Raw genomic sequence first — 12,733 nt, forward strand, 5'->3', positions numbered from 1 at the left:
TGGGGTGTAACGGAGCAGGGCCCTATGGGGCCTTCCTGGAGCACAGCTCCACCCCTCCACCCCACAACATCCTACATACGCCTGCCTCTTATCTGTAGAAGAACTTTAGCCCAAGAATAAATTTAATCGGAGAAACGAGAAAATGAAAAAGCAAAGAAAAGCAGTCAAACGGGACAAAATAAGAATGGTTTAGCCATTAAACAAAGTCAAGGGCTTTTAGTCCCTGCGCAAGGGCTACAGGTCATATTCTGAGCCATGTCCTTTGAGCTGTTTTGCAGCTACTGAAACCCCACCAGGTGTAAAAAGTAACCGCATGATGACCAGACTGTAGCCATGAAACAAGCTACATCCTGCACAATTCCAAGAACTGGCCTCAGGGAAATGGGAACAAACTGACCCTGGAGTTGAAGGTTAACTGTACTTAAAACAATCAGGTGGCCCTGCTCAGATGACCACATGACCAATTTCAAGATGACCGTCAGAGCTAACTGTGCTGCTCTGTACATAGCCTCCTCCCTCTGCCCATAAAGCACCCCTGAAACTCCCCTTTAAAAGCTCTTGCCCCCTGATCAACACGGGGAAATTGGATCTTTGGGATGTGAGTCCACCTTCTCCCAGGATCACCAGCTTCCTCAATAAAGCTACCTTTCCTTTTACCCAACACTTGTCTCTCAGCATTGGATTTTTCTTTTTTTTGGCCGTGCCATGCAGCTTGTGGGATCTTAGTTCCCCAACCAGGGATAGAGCCCGTGCCCCCTGCAGTGGAAGGGCAGAGTCCTAACCGCTGGACCTCCAGGGAAGTCTCAGTATTCGGATTCTTGAGCGACGAGCAGCTGAACCTGAGTTCTGTAACAGGCGGACATTCTTCCAGCCGCCCGCTGGCCCCAGACTGTCCTGCTCTCATTGCATGCGGCTCCTGAAGCAGATGGGGGCCATGCTGCTTCTGTATTCCAGAAGGTTTGGGGCAGAGGGAACCTGCCCTGGTCTAAGCTCTGCCCCTCAAATGGAAGGACAGCGACGGCATAAAATGCAGGTTCCAGGACCAGAACACCTGATAATCCACACCCCCAAACTGCTTTTTCCAGCCGTCTTGACCTCAGCCAACAGCAACATCCCCCTTCCAGGTGACAAACCCCAGGGGCTGTCTGACCTGCTATCCCGCACCCTCACATCCAGTCTGTCAGCCAGTCCTGTTGGTCCATCTTCCAGAACATCCAGATGATTCAACCAGCTATCCATCTGCACCACGGCCATCCCTCGCCCCGACACCGTCATCACTTCCCAGCAATCTCCGTGCTTCCCTTCTGCTCCCCAAACTCTTTCCTCCACTCAGCAGCCAAAGAGCGAGAGGGAGCCTTTTAAAATCTAAGTTGGACCCTGCCCCTCCTCTGCTCCCATCTCACTGGACCATTGCGGAAGTCCTCAGAGGGCATGCGGTGGCCCATGGGTCTGCCCCCACGCCGAGCTCATCTCCCGCCCTGCCCCTCTGCTCCCGGCCTTCTGGCCTCACTGCTGTCCTGGGCTTGTGCCCACCCTGCGCCTTCACATCAGCCTGGAGCGTTCTTCCCCTGAGTATCTGCACTGCCCACTCCTCATCCTTCAAGCCTTTGCTCACAAGTCACTTTGTCAACAAGGCTACCCTACGGCCCCCTTCAACCTGGGTCCACGGCTCCCCCCCGCCCCGCCCCTGCTGGACACCCCCGACCTTGCTCCAGGTTTCTTTTTCCAGAGTCCTTATCACCCTCCGACACATATTCTAATCTTATTTCTCGCATTTAGTGTTTTCCGTCTGTTCCAGCTAGAAAGCCAGCTCTTCGAGAGCAAGGCTTTTTGGTGGTTCACTGCTGTAGCCCAGGTGCCTTGAACAGTGTCCGGTATGTAGTAGGTGCTCAATAAGTACGTGCTGGACAGGTGACTGGCTGAGACCCTGAGCTCTGCCCAGGGCCTGCAAGGCTGGTGGCCCCCACTCACCTGTATTGCTCCAATATTCTCCATCAGCTGGTCTGCGCTGGAAGCGCCCAGGAGCACGGAGCTGACCCCCTCGTTCCTCAGGCACCAGGCTGGGGGGCAGCAAGACCAGAGGTGAGGGAGGCCCACCCACGGCAGGGCCCTCTCTGGCTCTGCCCTGACCCTGCCTAGGCCAGCCTCCTGGGCATGGGGCTGAGGGTGCCCAGGAGCGGCATGGCAAACCAGGGGCTCAGCAGTGCTGGGGGGACCCTGACACCAACTGCCGCCAGTAGAGAGATGGCCCAAGTGCTCAGGGACCCACCCCCATCCTCTCCCTATGAATGTGGGAGCCCTTTACCCACAGCTGGCTGGTGGAGGGGGTGTGGCCCGAGCACTCAGGGACTCCTGACATCTCCCTGGGACACCGGTCTCCACCCTGCTCCCCAGCCTCTTACCTATGGCCAGCTGGGGGAGGGTGCAGCCCAGGCGCTCGGCGATGGCCTGCAGCTCCTTCAGCTTGGCCTGCTGGCGCCGGCCCTCCTCACTCAGGATCTTGTCCTTCAGCCACTGGTAGCCCTGGTTGTGGGGTGGAGGCACAGCACAGCCCACAGGTGAGGGCAGGTCACCTGGACCTCTGTGTGCATGGCGCAAAATGATGATTGGGGGCACGGCGGCACCCCCCGGCCCCGGCCTAACCACGTCCTGCTGTGGTCCAGACCTGGGCAGTTGGAAGGATGGGAACCGTTGCATCTGAAGCCTGTGGGCTGTCGGGGAGCTGAGGCCAGGCCCCTGAGCCTGGACAAGGAGGTGGACAAGCCGACCTTCCCTTCTCCTGGGAGGCTGGGCGGCCCAGGAGGTGTGCCCACAGCAAGGTCAGGGAGCCCCCAGGGAGGCTTGCTGGGGGCTGGGCAGGAGTGGGGGGGCAGGCCATCCTGCTCTTGAATCTGGGGCTCTGGTCTCCAGTACTGGCTCTGCCCCGGCCTGGGCAGGCCTTTCTCTCCCTGCTCCTTGACCCCCAACCCCTGCAGCCTGTAGACCCTCCTGAGTCCTCACTCCGAGGTGTGTGTGTGTGTGTGTGTGTGTGTGCGCGCGCGCGCCTGTATGTGGGCCGGGGGGGACTTGTCCCGGGGGGGCATCTCTGAGTGACACTGAAGAAACCCCGCAGCTCTCAGCCCAGAGGTCTCAGGGATGGGCCAGAGAAAGTGTGCGGGGTGTCCGCAGGGGGAGGAGGCATCCCAGGGGGCACATGCGGATCCAGAGCAGGTTGTGAGGGCTGAACCTGGGGGGAGGGCAGGAGGGCGGGGGAGCGAGGGGCTTCTTCACCTGGGGGATGTCCCACAGGTGGGCAGCCTTTCTAGACATGGGGTCAGGCCAGCTGGGGCTCCAAGTTCCCATGCTCCGAACCTTCCCGCAGACAGTGGCCCAGGGAAGCCCCGCCCAGCACCAACGTGTCTGCCCAAAGGCCCCACCCCTCCAAAATGCCCGTCCTGCCTGTCCCCTCCCCCAGCCCGGCCGCTTCTTCACCTTCAAGGAGGCTCTCGAGTAGGGCGGGATGCCACTGTCGTACTTTCCGGACACGATACCACAGGCCAGAGGGGACCAGGTCATGGCGCCCACTCCTGGGAGAGGAAAGCCGGACGAGGTCAAACCCAGGGTCCCGAGGAGGGGAGGGGCGGGGCGAGGGGAAAGGGGCGGGGCAGGGCAGGGTCGAGGGGCGGAGCAGGGCAGGGTCGAGGGGCGGGGCGAGGGGATCTGGGATGGGGTTGGGGCAGGGCTGGGGAGGAGGTGGAGCGAGGGAGAGGGTGGGGCGGGGCGGGGGCGGGGCCTGGAGGGCAGGCGCGAGGGCGGGGCCGGGCAGGGGAGCCCACCTATCTTGTGGAAGAGCTCGGGAAGCTGCACTTCCACCTTTTCGCGTTGGAACATGTGGTACTCGGCCTGCTCACAGATGGGCGGGATCAGGTTGAACTGCCGGGCAACGGAGTAGGCCTCCTGGGAGAAGCAAAGAGGGGCATGGAGGGTCCCTGACGGTCAGCGGTTCTGAGGGGCCTCCGGGGCAGCAAGGAGAAGACACAAAGGTATCCCCAGGAACGGCTGGCCCTCCTGCCCCTCCCCTCTCCTCTCAGCTTTCCTGGGAGCCTGTTAGGCCCCCCTCCACGAGTGGAGAAAAGTGAGTGGGTTGTGGGATCCCAAGGCTGAAGGGCTTTGGGGGGAAAGCACAACTCAGTAGTGAGGCTTGGGTCCTGGCACTTACTGGCCGGGTGTCCTTGGGTAAGGGGCTCACCCCCCTGTGCCTCAGTTTCCCCATTTGTCATGAGGGTCAAATGAGCCAACAGGGTTGGCAGCCCTCAGGACAGTGCCTGCCTGTTACTGGTTTTATCATGATTGTCACTCTAGGGCCTGGACCCAGGATGATGGCAGGGGCGGAAAACATTAGGTCAGGAGGGGAAAGTGGCCGGCATCAGCCCATTTCTGGGACTTGGAGGTCAAGGCCTCTACTCTGCAGACCGGATGGGTGTGAGCTCCTGGGGACGCCCGTCTGCCAGCCCTAGAGGCCCTTTTCCCTTTAGCTTGAGACTCAGCTTTCACATCTGTAAAGTGGGGATGAGATCCTGACACCTCAGTGAGCTCTGTGCTGGGTCCAGGCAGCTTCAGAAAAATGCCGTATGATCATTAATGCCGCAAACTCCGAAGGCCGATTATACCATGGGCTTCTAAAGTTGTCTGTAACTTGAAATGAAAATCCTGCTTAATTTTTTTTTTTTTGGATGAACCAGAAATCTGGGGCTCACTAGAGGAGAAACCCGCTAGCAGGGATGCCAGGATGTGGGAAATTCTGGTGGGTGGGGCATGGGAAAGGCTGAGGTTGGGAGGAGGCCTGGAGGCAGGGGTGAGGGCGCCAGCCTGAGAGCTAGTCCTGCGAAGACGCAGTCCCCAGGCCTCTGCCCTCCCCCCACCAACCAGCTGCCTGCCTCTGAGAAGCCACCCTGCCGACCCTTCTGGGATACCCCAGAAATATTATGAAACATCTGTCACCCTCAGCTACTGATGGCTCCCGTGGAGGGAAATGACAAGGAAGGGGATGCCTTCCTGAAAATGCAGGTGAGGGGGAAACGTCATGGATTATGAGATGGAAGCCCAGGCTCTGAACTGCACGGCCTGAGCATCCATCTTGGCATGGGCTGTGTGACCTTGGGTGTGTTACTTAACCTCTCTGTGCCTCAATGTCCACATCTGAAAAACAGGATAACAGTAGCACTTACCTCATAGGGCATTGTGAGGATTAAATGGGAGTCAGTCCACATGAAACCCTCAAATCTAACGGCACCTGGAACACCACAAGAGCTCAGCACGGTGGCTGGCACTGTCACCGCTGCTGAACACTGGCTGAGCTCCAGGACCCCCACTAAGAGCTTCACACCTGTTTTCTCAGATAATCCTCACAACAGCCTCATGACGGGGTAGGTTGTCCTTGCAGTCTTGTTCTACAGGTGGGGAAACTGAGGCTCAGAGAGGTGAAGCCATCTGTCTGGGGCCACGCAGTGCTGGGATTCAAGCCCAGACCCCTGTCTGCAAGACCTGCGGACATCACTGCCACATGTCACCATACTGTCCCTCCCCATAGTACCCAGTTATCTGTGCATTAGGGACCAACGGCACTGAACCTGCTAGAGCCCCGGAGTCACCATCCACGGAGCTGGGGCCGGGAGCCCAGCTGGGGGACACGCACACACCGAGAGGTCACCGTACCATGATCTCCATGGAGCTCCAGCGCGATGTGCCCCAGTACATGGCCATCCCCTGGTTAATGACGTGGGTCATGGCACGCACCGTCTCTGTCACGAGAGAAGGGGAAACCACAGGTGGGGGGGGGCGGCTGGGGGCACGGGGCCTGGCCTGGGGACATTCTGCAAATACAGGCGGGCGCCAGGAGGAGGGGGAGGGTGCTGTCGGGACGGCTTGCAAGCAGTGTACTTCCCGGCTCCGGAGTTGGGGGCGGCCTGGGTTTTCTGGGACCACAGAAAAAAGTGAGCCTCTGTCCAAGAAGCTGGTCTTGAAAACAATGTTCCCAAATAGTTAGAGGTCTTATGGAATCTTTGAAAAATGGGTTATGGATGGATTGAGACGTTTCTATGGCAGATTAGAGGGATGCAGGAAAGGTGAGGTCAAAGAATGTGACTCTAGAACGGGGGGTGTTCTCTAGTCTGGGGAAGAATGGGGGACCCTGATCGCTCAGGAAGAACCAGATAAACGGATTAAGGTTACGATCAGATTGACGGATGGCAAGAGGAAGTAACATAATTTCTGCCCATTTCTAGTCTCCCACTTGGGGCTACTCTGGACTCTCACTGGGATCTGGAGAATTGAATGGAGAGGTAATAATAACATCTGTCAGGAGAAAGGGCAGGGTGTGGGGCCCTGGGTGGTCCCAGGGGTTGGGGGCTGCAGAGCGGAGCTCCCCTCGAGTCCAGAAGAGCCAGCAGTAGACATGGAAAGCCCCCTGTGGACCACACCCCGACTTTCACACCAGCCCAGTATCCAGGAGCAAGGGACCCTCTCCCCATCTACACTGTGATAGATTCTTCCTTGGACTCAAAAACGTTTTTTGAGAAATAAAAATCTGCCAGTTAGTGTCGCCCCCGAGGCTGTTTTGGCCCCAGGGGGATATTGTGGTTTTTAAAATTGAACTCGACCTCAAATTTTAAAATTTTAAATGGCTCTTAGCTTTGTGGGATGATGGGCTACCCCATCAGATTTCTCTCAAGTCCCATACAATGCTTGCAAGTTCGACTGCCCAAGGCAGCCTCAGAAGTTCATTTAAAGTACAAGTGTTTCTAAAAACAAATACCGCTTGAAAGTCCCCATCTCTCCCAAAGTGGCCACTGACATGGGACAGCTGAGGTTCCTGAAGATGGCGGGGGTGGAAGGAAGGATGGAAGGAAGGAGAATGCAGGCTGGTTCCGAGAGCTCCACCTTGGAATGGCCCAGGACCACTGGAACCTTCTCTGGCAGAGAGCGGCACCTCTGTTTTGGGGTGTCCCTTCCCACCCATCCTGGGTCCCTGAGTGTCCCTTTGGCTGAGGTCCCCTCTTTCAGTAGAAAGCCAAGGTAGCTGGGGCTTCTGGGGTGGTGGTCTCTGTGGGCTTGCCGAGGACCTCTGGAAAAATCACACCTTGGTTTCCACGCCTGTAGGCCAAGCCCTGTCCTCTCCTTCCTTCCAGGGTCAGGGACTGGGCTCTTCCCCGCGCATCCCAGGGAGGGGGTCTGGCAGGGAAGCAGCCCCCTCGGGCTGTCAGTGGGCCACCACTTTAACGGCCAACACTATTCGATGTGAAGAGCAGCGCTTGGTTGGAAGGTTGAGGGTCCCAGGAAGGAACCTGCCCACATCCGAACCCTGCGTCTGGGCTCCCAGCCCGGCCGCCCTTCTTGGGTTCTTTAGAAACACTCTTAGGGGGACCTGTGACCATGCGGTGTGACTGCCCAATTCTTTTCAGCCAAGGCTCAGGCCCACATGCCAGAGAGAGGGAAGCAGAGGACACCCCCGTTCGCTAGCCTGGCTTCTTGGAGCACAGCTCTCTCCTAACGCCCCTTCCATGCAGAGAGGGGAGTCCAGCGGGAGCCTGGGGGCCAGGGAGCCTGTGCGAGCCTGTCGCTGGCCTGAGAGGGAAGGGGTCCTGGGCAGTGGCAGGCTGGCCGTGGAGCCCATGCACAGGAGCGTGGCCCTTGGTCTTCTGCCCAAGCTTGGTGTCAGTGACACCAGAAACAGGGACAATTAGGGACAGCTGTCCACCTCAATATTTAATGCTGTTTTACAGAAGCAGGAGGACCAAATCCTTCCAGCTGCTGCCAAAACCCATGGCATCTCCTGCTGCGTCTCAAATAATACATGGGAGGGGTCAGGTGGCAGTGCCAGTTGGCAGGCGGGAGCCCTTTCATTGTGGACCACAGCCCAGTTCCCAGGGATACCAAGGCCTGCCCTTCGTGGGTGGGGTGGGGTCCCAGGGTCCTTTGGCTTAGGGGTGGGCAGAGACCGCTGCATGGCCAGAGGCTGCCCCGGGGCTCAGAGTTTCCCCAGCTCATGTAGGTATTTTTCAAGGAGGAAAACAACTGCATTTCAATGGTGAGCTCTGGCTGCATGGCATGGGGTGAGAGTGACAGGTGGCCCAGCCCACCCAGGGGACTGGAGCACTGCACGCCACTGGGGGCAGGGCAGCTGGTTGCTGGTGCCCTCACTTTTGGTTGAGGTGGGAGCTTAGCAAACGTGGAGAAGATAAAACCTGCCGGGGGCCAAAGTTCTGGGGTCCCCGATGCGTTTACTCCTGTGGGAACCTAGTCTCCCCAGCCCTCTCCCAGACCATCTGGGGTCAAGGTTTCTGGTGCGGATCACAGCAACCCCCAAGTCAAGAGGAGGCCCCGCGGGTCACGGGTCATGGCAATGCAAGGCAGTGCGAGGAGGGGCATGCATGCACAGGAGTAGGGGAGGAATGAGGTGACAGCGTGGACCAGGGGGACGGCGCGGCTCTGCGCCACTTTGCTTTTCTTCACTTGCAAGGTGTTCCCATAAGGCACTTATTTCTCCTTTGTGCATTTTATGGAGAAGTTTAGTCATGGGGGCGGGGGAAGAGAGTCGTGTAAATAAAAGCACTGTCTCATAAAATGCAGCTCAGACACAGAGGTCAGTTGTCGGGCCGAGGGTACTGTGTACCTTCTATGATGAATGTCCTTGACTTGGAGGAACTAAATGGATCCCCTGGTGATAAAAGAAAGATGGAAAGAGACCAGAGTTCACAGCTGTGGGAACGCTGAGGGGCACAGTCTGACAAAAGGCACGGGGACGGAGGCTCAAATCACTTTTCGCAGAATACTCGTTTGGATAAAAAACCAACCACACACACACGTGCACACACACACACACGTATATATACACACACACAGGTGCATGGTATATACACAAACAAATGAAGAAAAAGTAACTCGAACATAACTGAATTTTCCAAGTCCCTGAAGCAGCAAAGCACAAATGAGAAGATGCCCGAAGCAGAAAGTTGGAGGAGATAGTGGGGGCTGAGATGGCAGGAGTCAAAGAATAAACAAGCGCCTGAGAAACCAAAACCGCTTTTCAAAGCACTGCACGTCTTTTTTTTCTCCTCTGAGTAACAGTTCATTCCCCAGAGCAGAAGTCCCCTAAACCCTCCCAGTAGAACGTGGGCCATGATTGAAAGGACGGAAAAGAAGGCGGCCCTTGCAGAGTCATCATACTGTGACTTTAGCTACCGCTGCACACGGCTCAAAGCCAGGATGGGCGCGGACCCAGAGCAAGGAGGGGACTCAGCCTGGAGGCGCTGGGGTGCGCGTGAGGGGTGGAGCAGGGGCTGAGCTCAGGCCCGCCCCCCCGCCCCTCCCCACACGGGGAAGGCCCCACCCTCCAGACCCCCAGGCCTGGGTGCCCCGCGCGCCCTGCGGTGGTACCATCAGAGCCTCAGGCCTGGGTGCCCCGCGGGCCCTGCGGTGGTACCATCAGAGCCTCAGGCCTGGGTGCCCCGCGGGCCCTGCGGTGGTACAATCAGAGCCTCAGGTGCAGAGCTTTCTGCTCTATTTGGAACCGTGACTCCTGGGCAGTCAGCGCTTCCGGGGAGAACGTACCTTCCATGGGCGTGTTGGGGTCCGGGCGGTTGGCAAACACCACGTCCACATACTCCAACTGCAGCCGCTCCAGGGAGGCTTTCAGACCTGGGGGAAGGAGTGAGGAGGGACTGTTACCATCTTCACAGACATTCCTGGGCCCTCGTGCGTGCATGCGTCTCAGGGAGCAATAGATGAAAGGGACGAGGCCCCTGGCACCGGGAGCTGTGGACGGCAGGGCGCATCTGTGGGCACGGGCCACCTAGGTGGAGAACAGCCATGAGAGAAGAGGGGGCACACCCAAAGGGGGTGGGGTGGAGTCCACAGGCCCAATGTCCTGTGACTGCACGGAGGGGGCCCTTCCTAGAGTGGCCCGGGCGGAACTGGGAGAGCCAGGCCACCTGACACGGAGGACAGCTGCGTCGCTCATCTATGGCACCAAAGGCCCGTGGGGCCCGAAATGCATGAGTACTTCGCAGCGGCTCAGAACAGAGCTGCAGAGTGGAAGTGCTGGGCTGCGGGACGGGGAGGGCGGGCAGCAAGGCCTCCTAATCATTTGATTGTCAATGGATTGACTGTATTACCTTGACGACAGTGAACGTGGGGAGAAGAGGCACGGAGACAATACAAATCAGGATGAGTGAGACATCCTGGCACCTCCACCCCAGTGCTCCGTGTGCTGAGGCCCAGGCTGTGTCTGACACACACCCTCACCTGGGTCCTTCCCAATTCCACTAACCCCAGATGTGGGCATTCTTACCACGCCCATTTTACAGATGCTGCCACAGAGGCCTGGGGAAATGATGTCCCTTGCTCAGGGTCACCCGGTGGGCACAGGGTCTAGCCTAGATTGAAACCCAGGCCTGTCTGTGTCTTCTCAGGGACAACACTGCCTACCCCAGGGCAGCACGGGCCCCGCCCACCCATACCCCTGTCCCCTCCCTCACGACACGGAGGGTCCACCCCATGTGAGCCTGGGTGAACCAGAGCACGGGCTGTCCCCAGGCTCCGGGCCTGTAGCATTGGTGGGGGAGGGGCACTGTGCTTTCTTCACTTTCGCATCCACGGGAAGATGCCGTGGGTTTAGGGGGCTGTGTGGAGCCAGGGCCCCCCTCACCTTCTATTATGTGCTTCCTGGAAAGGCCCCTCTCCGTCTCGGCTCTGAAAAGCAGGCGACAGCACGTGTGATATTGCGGGCGGTTTGGGGGAAAATGCTCATGACGCAGAAGTAGGTCAGCTCGTGCCACTTGTGGTCTGATTCCACTTCGGGGATAAAACCACGAGGCTATGCGGATTTGCTTGTGGAGATGACCTGGCAGAGCTGGGCCGCCTGCCCGCCACCCTGGGGAGGTGGGGCTCAGCGGGGAATGCAGGCCTCTGCTTTTCAATTTGCCCTTCTGTCTAGCTTGGAGTTTTTTCTTTTTTGGCTTGGAGTTTTTAAAAATTGAAAGCGAATCCCATTTCTAATTCCTATGAAGCCCATTTTGTCCAGCCCCAGAGAGAATATGGGGCCAGATTCCTGGAGGACGGCAGGAGTGGTCTGTGGCCCAGGAAAGGTGGAGTGATTGGGACAGTTCATGAATTTTCTGTGTTTTCCAGAAATTTTTAGGATGTTACCTTTGTAATCAGAAACAAACCAACCCACAAAAGTAAAAATAAAAATGAAACAAGGTTCGAGTACAAGGCAACTCAGACAAAGCTGCTTTTCTGGAACGTGACGTCCCTCAATAGGGATGGCACGAGCCAGGGCAGATGGCTGCACAAACGCCAGCCCACCCCCTGCTTCCGGCACCGGGAGACAGGAAACTGTGCTGCCCACGTGCTGTCCTCCAGGAGGTTCCTGAGGTCCAGGACAGACCCCGTGCAGCCTCCGTTTCCCCAGGATAACTACCCCCTCCCCACCCCCAGGGGCCTCCTAAATCAGGGGTCTCTGCAGACCTGGCCCCCGGCCAGGGGCAAGGTCTGCCCGTTGCACCTACTTTCCTCCCCAGAAGATCTTGGTGGTGATGACGAGGCTGGATCGTCTGCGGAACGAGAGAAGGAGGGGTGTTACTGGGCATGATCTCTTGGGGTCCTCCCTCCCCCCACCTTCCCCACTGTCTTCAGCTCTTACACAGGGGTCCTAAACCCTTCTCATCCTGGAGCATAGGGCGTGAAATGGGGTGCCTCTCTGCCATTCGATGTTTGGGGTGTGCCGAGCCCAGGGACCTGAGGCTCCCCATTGAGCCAGGAGACAACCCACAGATGAAACTAATCTGTGGATGCCACTAACCATGGAACTAGGGTTGGGCAGTGGGGGCTGGAGGGAGACGGAGTCTAGTGTGATGGAGCCTGGAGCCCAGAGGAGGGGGGACACTCAGGAGAGGGGAGGACACGGCTCAGGGAATAGAAGGCAGCTGCAGCTCCCTGGGGACTCCAAGGAGGTCAAGTGTAGGGGCTGGCGGCTGGATGGAGGGCTCTGGAGAGGATGGAGCGAGGCAAGGGACCAGGCTGTCTGGTTCTTCCTCTACTGGCTGAGACTGTTTCAGAAAAGCTGTGTGTGGGGCAGCCTTGGGGAGCGGCCTGTGGGACACTGAGGTGGGGGGGAGGCTAGGGTGGGGCTGACCCGAGAGGCAGGCAGGTGATGTTCCTGGGGGTTCGGGCTTCGGTGGCTGAAAGCCAGAGGAAAGGGTATAGAGTCAGGTCTCCCGCTGCAAATCCACAAGAGGCAGCGCTGACACCTTTGTGACTTTGCCTGGGAGGGACAGGTGGGCGGGGGTCATGATGGCCCCTCCTGGCCACATTTGACCTTGACCATTCCCATAGGAGGGTGACAGTGTCTCCTGGGGTCGTGCTTTCCTCTAGTGGGGGGTGTAGGGAGAGGACTGCTCAGGAAACAGCTCCTCAAAGCCAGGAGCTCCACAGCCGCCAGTGTGGCCTGCAGGGGCGATGACCTAACTGGAATCTTATCTCCTCAAGACTTCAACTAAGATGTTATCAGGGCCCTCTCTAACAGGCGCAGTTTCCTTTTAACTGCAAAGTGAGCAGGGATACATTTTGGTATCAATTAGAGCTGAGAAGAAACAACATGGGTGGGGCAGGAGGAGGGGTGTCAGTCATCCAGACCCCAGAGGTTGGGGGAGACTCTGAGTTTGTGCGCTAGGGGAGGGGAGGGAGAGGGGAGGGG

The 12,733-nt window shown here is 58.1% G+C and overlaps 1 protein-coding gene across 6 annotated transcripts in view; it reads right to left on the bottom strand.

Annotated features, from left to right (window-relative positions):
* Nucleotides 1–12,733, bottom strand: part of KCNAB2 (potassium voltage-gated channel subfamily A regulatory beta subunit 2) — a 97,573-nt gene that overhangs the window by 2,977 nt on the left and 81,863 nt on the right. For 5 of the 6 annotated variants that reach the window (XM_027110382.1, XM_027110381.1, XM_027110384.1 and 2 more), the window contains 8 exons: nt 11,547–11,591; nt 10,685–10,728; nt 9,589–9,675; nt 5,695–5,780; nt 3,816–3,936; nt 3,472–3,566; nt 2,403–2,523; nt 1,972–2,060 (listed from right to left, as the gene is read on the bottom strand). In XM_027110382.1, the coding sequence (XP_026966183.1) occupies nt 1,972–2,060; nt 2,403–2,523; nt 3,472–3,566; nt 3,816–3,936; nt 5,695–5,780; nt 9,589–9,675; nt 10,685–10,728; nt 11,547–11,591 (688 nt within the window). Of the gene's footprint in view, nt 1–1,150; nt 1,293–1,971; nt 2,061–2,402; nt 2,524–3,471; nt 3,567–3,815; nt 3,937–5,694; nt 5,781–9,588; nt 9,676–10,684; nt 10,729–11,546; nt 11,592–12,733 lie in introns of those variants that run through there. The other variant, XM_027110380.1, reaches the window with a different exon arrangement.

This window comes from Aethalodelphis obliquidens, unplaced genomic scaffold (assembly GCF_003676395.1).
Source record: "Aethalodelphis obliquidens isolate GAN/ISIS:26980383/991018 unplaced genomic scaffold, ASM367639v1 scaffold9, whole genome shotgun sequence".
NCBI lineage: Eukaryota > Metazoa > Chordata > Mammalia > Artiodactyla > Delphinidae > Aethalodelphis > Aethalodelphis obliquidens.